At 49.3% G+C, this 13,295-nt stretch overlaps 1 protein-coding gene across 3 annotated transcripts in view; it reads right to left on the reverse strand.

The window, feature by feature from the left end:
• Positions 1–720: 720 nt before the first annotated feature.
• The window catches only part of Phb1 (prohibitin 1), a 39,480-nt gene continuing 26,905 nt past the window's right edge, over positions 721–13,295 (reverse strand). For 2 of the 3 annotated variants that reach the window (XM_089578084.1, XM_089578085.1), the window contains exons 3-6: positions 11,297–11,458; positions 2,076–2,218; positions 1,893–2,009; positions 721–1,065 (exon numbers count right to left, since the gene is read on the reverse strand). In XM_089578084.1, coding sequence (XP_089434210.1) covers positions 757–1,065; positions 1,893–2,009; positions 2,076–2,218; positions 11,297–11,458 — 731 coding nt within the window. In that variant the 3' untranslated portion in view covers positions 721–756. Of the gene's footprint in view, positions 1,066–1,892; positions 2,010–2,075; positions 2,219–11,274; positions 11,459–13,295 lie in introns of those variants that run through there. The other variant, XM_089578086.1, reaches the window with a different exon arrangement.

Here is a 13,295-nt window from a genome sequence, read left to right on the forward strand (position 1 = left end):
GGTTCGCAGAAGTGCAGGCTGTGTTCTACCTTGGGCACGCCACTTCACAATGCGTGAAGGATCTCCACAATGCGTGAAGTATCTCCACATGGTGTCAACCCTCTCTGTCGACTTCGCCAACATTAAGAGGCATTGTAGACAGTGTAAAATCACACTCACATGGCCTTTAAGCGGATCAACATTCCTTTGAACCAATTCAGAGAAAATGCCACACTAAAGTGCCAATACAGAAGAATCTTCTTGACGATACGCATCTCTTGGAGTTGTGAAAAATATTCGCATCATCCAAAGCTAGCAAAATCCATATGCAGAAACACTACGCAGAAGCACTGGAAATGCATTTACGCCGACCTGTTTACAGCTGACAGGAATAATTTGCGTACCACGCAAAAAAATATCGCGACGTGGAGGGTGCAGTTGCTGCTCGTGCATTCGCACCATCCGCAGCAGCACGGGAGTGTCGGAACATCCCACGATACTCTCTGGAAAGGAATTACACAAGTTCTTATCCCTAAATTGGCTATCAACCGGGATTGGTTTGGTTTGATTTATGGGGTCCACCATCCCAAAGCAACTCAGGCTAGGAGATAATTTTGACTCGACCACCTGGGGTTCTATAACGTGCTCTGACATCGCACAGTACATGGGCATTTCGCCTCCATTGAAATGGGTACCGAACCTGCGTCTTTCAGGTCAGCAGCCAAGCACCATGACCACTGCTTCTGATAGACAACTAGTTTATTTACACACACAGCTTCACTGAGGCAGGCTGAGCAGCGTGCTCTGGCCAGGGGGCAGGTAGACCACGTTGCGCGCGCGCGACAGCTGGAAGGAGATGTCCTCAGCGGCCTCCAGGCGGCGCAGCTCGACCAGGGCGTCCCCGGCCTCCCCGAAGGCCTTGGCCAGCAGCGCGGCCGCCTGGGAGTCGCCCTCGGCCGTGATGACGGCTGCCTTCTTGTGCTGCTCCGCCTTCTCCACCAGGAAGCGGGCCCGCTCGGCCTCCTGCTGGGCCACCTGCTTCATCTCCACCGCCTGGGTGAACTCCTTGCCGAACGTCAGGTGCGTCTGCACAAGAGCACTCCCCTTGTAGCTTTTCTATCACGAATTCGGAAGATGGTCACATGTATTCTTTGTAACTTAACCTTCAATGTTACCGTGGTAACAGAGCAATTTTCCGGACTCGAATAATTCATATCTGTACAACATTTCATACTTTATTGCGCAACTCTCATACACCGCATAGAAATGCACACATTCACGACCAATATCTAGGCCTCTGTTGAGTCTAAAGTTCTAAAGACTCGTTTACCATAGCTAGTCAATCTGAAATATTAGAGATGAGCACAGGCAGGCTCAACAACACATATGCAAAGATAGTGTCACCAAGCATACTAAAAAAATTATGGGTATGAGAAGGCAGTGTTTATGTTTACTAGGCTTCTTTCTTTCTTAATTAGTGCCTCTTTTTAATTACACTCATTGGCATACATCAGTAGGCATACTAGACCATGTGATATGCCAAAGGCACACACATTTTAACCACGTTGAACGAGCATGCCTCAATGGCCTAGGGGTTCCATTCCCAGCCTAGTTCAGCGCAACTGATTTACTTTACATCCTTGCATGTCATAATAACATTTATTCATACCTCAAATTCCCCTACTGGGGTATCACATAAGGGTCTGTCTGGGTGAAGAAGGCATTCAGATGCGCAGAATGCTTTATTATGTTTAAAACAGTGAGAAACGAAGTGAGCTGGCATAAGGACACAGTTTCCAAAAAGTCTGGCTGAATTGTATGAACTCATTCACAATTTAACTAATCACTTTCATTCGATAGCTCAATGTGTGACATGGCCCTTCCTCCCACTAGGCACAAAAAGTTGCACTCACAATGGAGATGTCATCCAGGATGACGCCAAACTGCGAGGCCCGCTCAGTCAGCTCATCGCACACCTTCTGTGAAACCACCTCTCGCTGAGTAATCATTTCACTGGCGTCAAACTGGGCCTGCATCAGTTGAAACACACAACATGAGTAGTTCATCACCCCCTCAACAGCAGCTGTGTCACTCACCACAACTGCCTTGAGCACTTCGTTGGTGATGGATGGCAGCACACGCTCATCGTAGTCGACACCCAGTGTCGTGTACATGCGGGGCAGCTGCTCTTGCACGGGCCGAAACAAGATCCGCAACGTGATGTTGACATTCTGCAAGTCTGAAATCATGCAAACGCCTTACGCTGCACAAGGCAGTATAGTGAAGCTCCATTTAATACTGGCATTTTTCTGCACACCCCTCCTGGCCTACTAAGAATCCACCAGAAACGTAATTGCAATTAAAACCTTCAGCAGCAGCGACGCACACAGATACTGCCTCTACGCCTAGGATGTGTCCTTAATCACCTTTCTTTCGCCATGTCCTCCCACCAACCAATGAGCCCACCCCAGTGCCAATGGCACTCACCCTTCCATCAAGCTTTGGGTGGCGCACTACAGATGCTCGTGCCAGCCTTACCACCATCGCATTTACATCTCTGCACGTGCTCCAATCAGCCAATTTTTCCTCAAGTTCGTTTCCAGCCAGCAATGAAATTTCAGTAACACTCAAAGCGCGGCAAAATCTACTTTGTTATACTGAAGCTAAAAATATATTTCTGGGCGCAAAGTTACGAAACCTGATATACAGTAAAACCTCGTTAAAACACACCCACTACTTCTGTTTTAAAAGTAGTAAAGTCAAGCCCCCGACTCAGAGACCATTGAACATAATGCATTTTGCATCCGCATAAATTGTACCAGCTTATCGCGGTCGTATCGGTTAGCACGTACCATTTTCACTTTTCGTCGCACTCGCGCGCAACGAATTCACGATGGTAGCACCAACTCAAAGGACGGTTTGGCTAGCGACGCAACAATCTTCCATAAATACCGCTGAAGGGATAGCAAGTCACACAGCCAATGACAAATCGGTGCCAAAGTTAACAGAGTTCAACCACAGTAACCGATGATGATGATACAGCTAGCGCCATCTTTGGGGGTTTTCCTGCAGCAGCAGCAATAACTACCCTTGGCCCCCGCGACAGCGCGCCGCCGCAGCCGATCGCGGAGGCCACAAACTACCGCAGTGGCAGGGCAGTGGCACATCCACCCACCTCCCCTAGCGACCTTGGTTTTGGGCCAGTCCACGCGAACACCCCCCCCCCCCCCCCCCCCCCGCGCACCTCAATGGTTAAGACCTTATTTTGCCTCCGCCCGCTACGAACGTAACTGGAGGAGGATTTGGCGCTAGCGTTTGTAAATTCCTGAACAACGGCCGCACTAGCGTCCGCCCAGTCAGCTTTCGCACATGCGACGTTTCCTTGAGCAGAGTGCGCCGAGAGGTCGAGATTTCGCAGTTCCCATCTTGCCGAAGCTTGGACAGAAGCTGCTCAGCATCAGAGACAGTCCATCCTATCGAGCCAAGAGGTTGGCACGCGAGAGAGACCTACCGCAGTTTGTGGCATTGGGGAAAAGCTGCTCGGCAGTGCTGCCGCTACTGGGAAAAGATAGGCTCAACGTTTCCGGATGTGGCTGAAAGCAGCTCAGGCAAAAAAATCTGCCTGTTAGCGGACCTCTCCTCATTGAGAAGGCCCGCAGCTGAACCACGATGACTTTGTGTGCAGTAATGGCTGGCTGGCGAGGTTTAAAGTGAGGCATGGCATCAGCACACAGACCATAGCTGGAGAAGGTGCCGCAGCTGACGTGGATGACGCAGAAGATTGGAGGAATGGCCAGCTGGGACAAATCTTGAAGGACTACGCGCCTGATGATATTTTTAACACGGACGAGTCCGCGTTGTTTTTCAAGCTGCTGCCAAATAGAACGTTTGTGTTCAAGGGTGAATTGTGCACCGGCGGCAAGCATGTGATTTCGGTAGCATTCGGAGTTAATATGTCAGGAAGCAAGAAACTGCCGCTTCTTGTCATTGGCAAGTGAGCGAAGCCGAGGTGTTTCAAGAGCGCCCGACCGCCATCAAGAGTCTTCTACAGAAACAACACTAAAGCGTGGATGACCGGAAACTTTTTGAAGAGTATGTGCGCCTCATTGACTGCCGTTTTGAGGCGAAAGGAAGAAGCATTGTTACAACGCATCGGCACACGTCGCACTGGATGATCTGAAGGCTGTGAAGTTAGTGTTTTTGCCGCCGAACACTACAGCGATCGCCCAGCCCTTGGACCAAGGGATCATTCGAGCTGTTAGGCAGCTGTACAGAAAAAACCTGCTGCACAGGATGCCGCTAGCACTCGAATGTGACAAGGTGACCTGCTGGGCGACAAGCAGAGTCTGCAGAACTGCTTCACGCGTGCAGGTTTTAGTGAACCGAGGGACGACCAAGCTTGTGATGGCCTGCTCTTGACAGCTTCAGAAGACATTGCCTTCTCATATTTCACAGTGAAGTGGGCCGACGAAGCCATTGTGGCCGAACGGACAGTGATGAGCACGACATAGAAAGTGTTGGGGCCCAACAGCGGCCGAAAAAAGGGGACTGGCCTGAATGAGTTGGAGGCTGCTACTGGCGCTGCCAGAACACCGCGGCAGCGTCAAACAAAGATGGCCAACTTTTGCAGTGCAAGACAGGTAAGTGGGCGATTTTATGCTACTCCTGTTAAGCGGTACTACCGTTTAGTACGTACTTTTTCCGAGCTCCGGCCAACTACGGTTTAACGAGGTTTCACTGTACTTGGTTACATGGACGTTTAAATGTAGTGACACATACCTCTGCAGAAGCAATGCGGCCAAAATGTTTAACCCCACCAAGTAAGGCTACGACACGAGCAGCATTGCATAGCACTCTTTCATTTCCCCCCTGAGCTGCACATCATGCTGTGCATCCATTGCGCCAGACACACAAATGCACTGTGGTTAATAAATGCTAAGGGTGAAAATTTAACTGAAGGATGTCTACACCTCTTACAAACCTTGCTGAAATACTTATTCACTAAATGAACGCGACATATGCAAAACAGAGCATATCCACATGTGTCACACATGCATGGCCAGAATAGCGTCCCTGACACCATGTCTGACATTGCATGGCACAACCTGTTGTTCTCTGTTCTACCCCACTATGAGTGCCTGCTCTTTCAATGCTCACAACTTGACCCAATTTCTGCCTGAACAAGAGGAGAAGGGAATGATAGACCTCTCTTCCGCTCCTCCTCTTCACCAGCCCTGCCTTGTATGAGGAGTGCTTCTCAAAGAGCACTGAAAATTCTGCCCCAGATACTTCAATTAGGCCCAAGTGATATAACCCCTTAAGCAATCTTGAGCTGCTGAAAATGCACTTCGCTATGAACAGGTGAACCCAGCACCTTTTCTAAAGCACCAAACCATTAGTGCATTGTACATCACACTCCAAATCTAGACATGCGACACCAATTTGGGGCCTCAGCCATGTGGCTCAACTTCACTACACAACAGCCAAAGTAACTACAGTCGCTGACCGATTTTTCGGACTCGGCGGGACCCAAAAAATGGTCCCAATAATCGAACAGCCCGAAAAATCCATCAACTTAAAAAAATAAAGTTTCTGCGAAAAACCAGCCTTCAAAATCGCGAAAATTGCCACTCCCCATGTTCCGCCTGCAAGCAATAATATTAGACTATCTGAGTCATAGACATGCTTTTCATGCCCACACCTTATCACATCATGATACCAGATAGTGCGACGCTGCCGCGGTCATGCTGCAAATGAATGCACTCGCTGCGCGAAGAAAGAACAGTCAGTTTGCATGGGGCAATGACGTTCACGAAGACCAAGAGGTAACCCACAGGAAAACCCCGAATGCAGTCCCCCCTCCTTCCCCAGTCTACCACGTCTGCTGCCCCGCACCGCAGGGTGCGTCGTCCAAGGCGCAGCGGACGCTGCAGCTGTCCCGCTGTACTGTTTTCAATGCAATCGCATGCCCTTTGTAGGCCACCTCGATAGCAATGGAAAGCATCTCATTATCTCGAATGGCAACAATGGAGAACAAATAGACAAACCTATCCAAGCCAGTCCGATCGCGCCCACCGAGCTGATTCCGTTTAAATCCAAGATGGCACCTTTCATGGTGGTGGCAAACGGGTTGGTTATAGTGACAGAGATGCCCGCTTGCATCTATATTAGGCAGAAATAAACTTTTGCCGCAATACTGTTGGCGTGTCCGAAAATTCCAACTTTTAGACTCCGCAAAGTCCAAAATATCAGTCGTGAAAATGTACATGTTCCTATGAGGTGCGCAACGGTTCCTCAGCGAAGTCCAAAATATCACGCTAGTCCAAATTACTGGAGTCCCAAATATCGGTCGGCTACTGTATAACCACAAAATCCAGCCCAAACATTCCACCAGTCGAGTCCCTCCACAAAATCACTCATTTGTTTCCCCAAGTTTCCTTCCTCAATACACTGATTTTACGTTGCCCGTATATGTCCACTAGTTAGAATGTAACAGGTGACCGATTTTTTGGGCTTACACGATAGTGTGTATTTTTTCAGACTAAAATACACAACAGCAATACTGTGGAAGTTGTTTTTAAACCAAAATTTTGTTTTTTGGCCCAACAAAGACTCAAGCAGGCATCAGAACCAGCCTTTGAAAGGCGCCGTATTCTGCACTTATTTCCTCTGTTTTTCTTCAAACGCCAGCCAAATCCTCTCTTATACCCCTTCCTTACTCCACGATTGTGGAGGAGAGAACTGCCTTGGTGGTACCCTACAACAAAATGTGGATACCATATTTCCTCACACAATAGGCGCACTTTTTTTTTTAAGAAAATCCGGCTCAAAGTTCCAGGTGCACCTATTACACGGGGTAAAATTTCCGGAAATTTTTCGACTCGCAAAACTGAACATACCGCATAAACGCACCCATTTATGGGTTGCACCTAGCTGTTTTCCCGAAGGAAATATTTTTAAAAATTGGCTGTGGTTTAGCTCTGGTTAAACCTGGAGCTCTGCCTAGCCGCCTACTTATAGAGCTGCAACACCTCTCCCCCTCCCCACTCGACAAGGCGCATGCGCACAGCTGTTGCAGCTCGGCAGCTGCTCCGCACCACGTGACCAACCGGCTCAAGGCTCGAAGAGATGGCGTAGTGGAGATCTCGCTACAAAAAAAGATCCGTGTAAGGGCCGCACCCAAACTATCCACGATCCATGCGGGAATAGCCTTCGGAATGCACGCGCCGTGGCATCCGCGATCAACTCCGGCTGCGAGCAACGGGCGCTTGATTGCGGAGGCCACACACGCACACAGGAGCTTCCAGGTGCCGCCCACGGATGGCGCCCGAGGCCAAGTTCATCATCATCAACTTTCCTTCTGTGATAACGCAGCAAGTCGGCTGACACGCCCACACGCCACATGTGTATCTGGCGCGACCATCGCTGAGCGTGAACTGTGTGACGTCACCTATCAGTATATATGTACGCCTGCTTGGAATAAAGCAATGCCATTTCCCTGGCATGCCTTGGTCCTGACGTTATAACACCTTCGCCACGAGTTTTCATATCGGCAGCAGTTTTAGCTGCGTTAGCAACACTACGCCAGGTTTTCGCCTCATCGTGTAGCCAGTGGCCAGCCGGTAGGCACGAATAGCCTTGAACAGCCCTCCCCTAGCAACCGTTTCAGCCGAGCTCCGCCAGATGGCGTTGCCGTCGGCGCCGTGCAGCTGCCGCGCGCTCCCGCCAGATGCGTGCTCTCCACCGAGGTAGAGGGTGACGGGGTGGCCCTTCACGAGGGTACATGCGCGCTTCACCTCGGAGGAATCTTGTTGTTATGGAGAGCACTGAAGAGAAACAGGACGAAGCTGGAAAGGGCCAACCCACTCGAGAGACAGCAGAAGACTCGAAAGGCGTCATAACCCGGCTAGAATGAGTTGCTCTACTTCTCAGAGTGACTCCAGGCTGACGCCTACGGAAGATTCCGGGATGAGTTCCCAAGATCGACTCGAAAGGCGTCGTAACCAAGATGCAGCTAGAAGTCGCCCTACTTCTCAGAGTGACTCCAGGCTGACGCCTAGAGAAGATTCTGGGATGAGTTCCCAAGATCGACTCGAAGGGCGTCGTAACCAAGATGCAGCTAGAAGTCGCCCTACTTCTCAGAGTGACTCCAGGCTGACGCCTAGAGAAGATTCTGGGATCAGTTCCCAAGATCGACTCGAAAGGCGTCGTAACCAAGATGCAGCTAGAAGTCGCCCTACTTCTCAGAGTGACTCCAGGCTGACGCCTAGAGAAGATTCTGGGATGAGTTCCCAAGATCGACTCAAAAGGCGTCGTAACCAAGATGCAGCTAGAAGTCGCCCTACTTCTCAGAGTGACTCCAGGCTGACGCCTAGAGAAGATTCTGGGATGAGTTCCCAAGATCGACTCGAAAGGCATCGTAACCAAGATGCAGCTAGAAGTCACCCTACTTCTCAGAGTGACTCCAGGCTGACGCCTACGGAAGATTCCGGGATGAGTTCCCAAGATCGACTCGAAAGGCATCGTAACCAAGATGCAGCTAGAAGTCGCCCTACTTCTCAGAGTGACTCCAGGCTGACGCCTACGGAAGATTCCGGAATGAGTTCCCAAGATCGACTCGAAAGGCATCGTAACCAAGATGCAGCTAGAAGTCGCCCTACTTCTCAGAGTGACTCCAGGCTGACGCCTAGAGAAGATTCTGGGATGAGTTCCCAAGATCGACTCGAAAGGCATCGTAACCAAGATGCAGCTAGAAGTCGCCCTACTTCTCAGAATGACTCCAGGCTGACGCCTAGAGAAGATTCTGGGATGAGTTCCCAAGATCGACTCGAAAGGCATCGTAACCAAGATGCAGCTAGAAGTCGCCCTACTTCTCAGAGCGACTCCAGGCTGACGCCTAGAGAAGATTCTGGGATGAGTTCCCAAGATCGACTCGAAAGGCGTCGTAACCAAGATGCAGCTAGAAGTCGCCCTACTTCTCAGAGTGACTCCAGGCTGACGCCTAGAGAAGATTCTGGGATGAGTTCCCAAGATCGACTCGAAAGGCGTCGTAACCAAGATGCAGCTAGAAGTCGCCCTACTTCTCAGAGTGACTCCAGGCTGACGCCTACGGAAGATTCCGGGATGAGTTCCCAAGATCAACTCGAAAGGCATCATAACCAAGATGCAGCTAGAAGAAGTCGTCCTACTTCTCAGAGTGACTCCAGGCTGACGCCTACGGAAGATTCCGGGATGAGTTCCCAAGATCGACTCGAAAGGCGTCATAACCAAGATGCAGCTAGAAGAAGTCGCCCTACTTCTCAGAGTGACTCCAGGCTGACGCCTACGGAAGATTCCGGGATGAGTTCTCAAGATCGACTCGAAAGGCGTCGTAACCAAGATGCAGCTAGAAGTCGCCCTACTTCTCAGAGTGACTCCAGGCTGACGCCTAGAGAAGATTCTGGGATGAGTTCCCAAGATCGACTCGAAAGGCGTCGTAACCAAGATGCAGCTAGAAGTCGCCCTACTTCTCAGAGTGACACTAGGCTGACACCTACGGAAGATGCTGGGATGAGTTCCCAAGATCGACTCGAAAGGCGTCGTAACCAAGATGCAGCTAGAAGAAGTCGCTCTACTTCTCAGAGTGACACTAGGCTGACGCTTAGGAAAGATTCTGGGATGAGTTCCCAAGATCGACTCGAAAGGCGTCTAACCAAGATGCAGCTAGAAGAAGTCGCTCTACTTCTCAGAGTGACACTAGGCTGACGCTTAGGAAAGATTCTGGGATGAGTTCCCAAGATCGACTCGAAAGGCGTCTAACCAAGATGCAGCTAGAAGAAGTCGCTCTACTTCTCAGAGTGACACTAGGCTGACACCTACGGAAGATGCTGGGATGAGTTCCCAAGATCGACTCGAAAGGCGTCTAACCAAGATGCAGCTAGAAGAAGTCGCTCTACTTCTCAGAGTGACTCCAGGCTGACGCCTAGGGAAGATTCTGGGATGAGTTCCCAAGATCGACTCGAAAGGCGTCGTAACCAAGATGCAGCTAGAAGAAGTCGCTCTACTTCTCAGAGTGACTCCAGGCTGATGCCTACGGAAGATTCCGGGATGAGTTCCCAAGATCATCGGAATGAAACCAAGCGCAAACGACGTGCTCGGGAAACGGATGAAAAACGTACAAGAAAGCTCGAAGAACGGACATGCTCAGAGCCGAATTCGACCTGTTTATTTGCCGCTGCGACGTCACCTTTGGGCCAAGGACGTTCCACGCTGTTGGCTACCGGAATGCCCAGCCGAGCCGAGAAAGAACTAGTAGTGGTGACGGGTCACTTAACAGAGAAACGAAGAGAGACTCGTCCAAGCGGCTGAGAAGAGGTTTCTGCTCGAGTTGAGCCAGTTTCAACCAAGAACTACTCAATGGGAAAGTAGTTTAGACCTTGTGCTAGACAGAGCCTCGGCGGAAACCGAGTACGTCATTGGCCAGGTCGAAACAAAGTCTCACTACTTTACAGATCACCGTAGCGTATTCAGCGGGATAAAAACAACAAAAGCATAGTCGTTGTCTAAACATTGTATCCTGCCATGTCTTTACTATACGGCCAAATACCTAGTTACACCACAAGCCGAAACTACAAGCGTAGCCATGTAGCTGTTGCTAACGCAACTGACCAGGCTTAGTCAGAGCTAAACCACGCCTAATTTTTGTGGCTGCCAAAGGCCCGGGAGCCCAGGATCTGTGGTAGCATGCTAGTTCATCGTAGTTGTGGCTTTCATGCGCTGCTGCCAAGCTACATGGCTTGGAGTTCGCTCTCGAACACGGCAAGCGTGCGGCAGGCCGGAAATTTGCCGTGGCCAAAAAGTGTGGCGTGCCTAAATTTTCGTATGTGACTCCTAGGTTTTTGTAGGCCTAAGTCAGGAAGGTTTCCAAACAGAAGGGAGCATCCCTGACAACTGCGTGAGGCTGTTCAACGCGATGTCGTTGTACGTGCTGTCGGTCCACAGCAGCCGCGATGTCAGCCACACTAGTGAGGACTAGTAGTCAGTTCAGCAAAAAAGTAAAGATGGGGGGTGGCATACAGGCATCGGCCTGCAATCGTGTAAATACAGTATTGATCTCAGTGCCAAGTTCGGGGTGCGCCTATTATGCGAGTAAGTTAAGGCTTCCAAAGGGCCCTGACACTGGTGGCATGCCCATGCACACAGACTGTTCCTGCGGATGCTTCACACTGTCTGGTATCATGACGTGAGGACACTACTTGTAAATGGAGTTCACAGCCAGTTTTTTGTGCAGAAAAGGCAAAGTGTGGACATGCGGACCGTTTTCCTTGTGCCGGCCCACCTTTGCTGCCCGTGACGACCGGCACATTGCGTGGCCGCGAGCGCACGTCGTAGATGATGGGCCGCTGGACCCAGGGTATGAGGAAGTGCGTGCCTTCACCCACCACATAGTTCTTGACACCCGTGAAGCGGTCAAAGATCACCGCCCGGTGGCCCCCGTCCACTGCATAGACAAAAACAGGGCTTTTATTTTGGAAGGTGAATGTGGGAGGCGCTTTCATACAATATACCGCAACACCACCAATATAGCATTACAGAAGATAAAGGAAAAATTCAGGCGAGATTTTTACAAGAGCACTCAAACCAAGAGGGAAGCAATGAAATCACAGGGCCTAACTACTTAGAACATTAAGGATAGTTGCCGGGCCAGTTGGTACATGATCACACCGTAAAACAGCGCGCTTACACGGGACGAAGAAAGAAGACACGCACACACACAGCGCTGAACTTACAACTGCATGGTTTATTGCATTGCTCGCAATAAATACCGGAAAGGAAAACAAAAAACAACCAAAGGAAGGCGAGGAGATATCCTCCTGTCGCATCATGTCGTCAAAGGTTATTCAAGATATTTAATCTCTTTTCTTGTCAGTGCCACATATTCGGAGAACATTCATTGACGACAGCAGAAAAAAAACTCAGAATAAAAGTGCGCCCCTTACACGAGTATATACGGTAATATTCACAATTTCAGTGGTGCATAAAGTGTCGACGATATAGTACCGAGTATCTGTATCGGAAATCAATTTCAGTTCTTTATCTTGTAAATGTATCGAAAATACAATTTGATGATGATGATGCTGACTGTCACCTAACTACATTTCAAAATTATGGTGTTTGAACATGATGATGATGATTATATGATGACATACCTCAAAAACAGTATAACTACCATAGCTCCAGATGGGAAGTCTTTGACTACGGCTCCATTTCAATCGAAATTAAAAACGTTGAAAGAAAGTGTCTTAACAAGCTGTAAGAATTTAGCTAATTACTCTTGTTATTTTCATATATTATGAGAACTTACTGGAATATTCTGAAAGTAATTATATTTTTGAAAACAGGAAGAAGAAACACAGCACATCCAATTTCGTTAAGATATATTTTACTATTAAAAACGAGGCCCCATTTATAAGCTATTAAAGCATGCCTTCTCCTGAGCACACTTCCTTCGTGAACCATGGCTTGCTTTTACAACACTTAGATGTTAATGACCATGACTGTGCAAACTGTTCACGCAGCTCTGAAACCTTCCAATTCAAGAATCAAAGTATTTTGAATTTCAACACCACTGCATTAGACGTTCGCACTCACTCGTTCATTTCATGTTAATTAATTCCTTCAAAAATGAAGACGATTTTTTACGCACTACCGGTAGGAGCATCTTGTGCCATAAGCAGTGAACAACGCAGCCATAAAGCAGCATGCACACTGCTGCACTGAAATACATTCTTTCTCAGGAACAGCAGGGGCTCTTAGGGGAAAACGCAAGCTGGCCGAGTACAACAGCAGCGCCTAGTGAATGCCGTCAGGTTCTTTGGGCTGCTGCTGATCCAAAATCAGCCACACAGCACGGTACCTGAAATGCCTGAAAGGACTAGGCCACATGGCAGGGTCTGTACCATGTTTCACGCTGGTGGCAAACGGAATGCTGCGCCAAATTTTCAGCAATAAGGCACCACAGATTTCTCCCTTTTCGACAGCTGTCATGCGGATATGACTCCTGAAACCAAAGGATGTTCAAACAACTTGATGTTATAGCCTGTAGGAACCGGGCGGCCGTTGTATGGCATCACCGTCACCTGAGCGAAACAGCTTATGGCACAACGCTCGTCAGAGGAATGAGGAGGGAGCTGGCTGCGCTCGGCTGCGGTGCGGCTTCCAGAGCTTCGATAATCGGAAGCAGTTTTTTCCATCTCGAAAAGGGGAAGTACCCTTATGAGGCAAGCCATGTGTACTACCAGTGCCAAGGTGTGGTCACGCACATATTCGCTAAGTGC

Source organism: Amblyomma mixtum, chromosome 3 (assembly GCF_055824585.1).
Source record: "Amblyomma mixtum isolate Tamu chromosome 3, ASM5582458v1, whole genome shotgun sequence".
NCBI lineage: Eukaryota > Metazoa > Arthropoda > Arachnida > Ixodida > Ixodidae > Amblyomma > Amblyomma mixtum.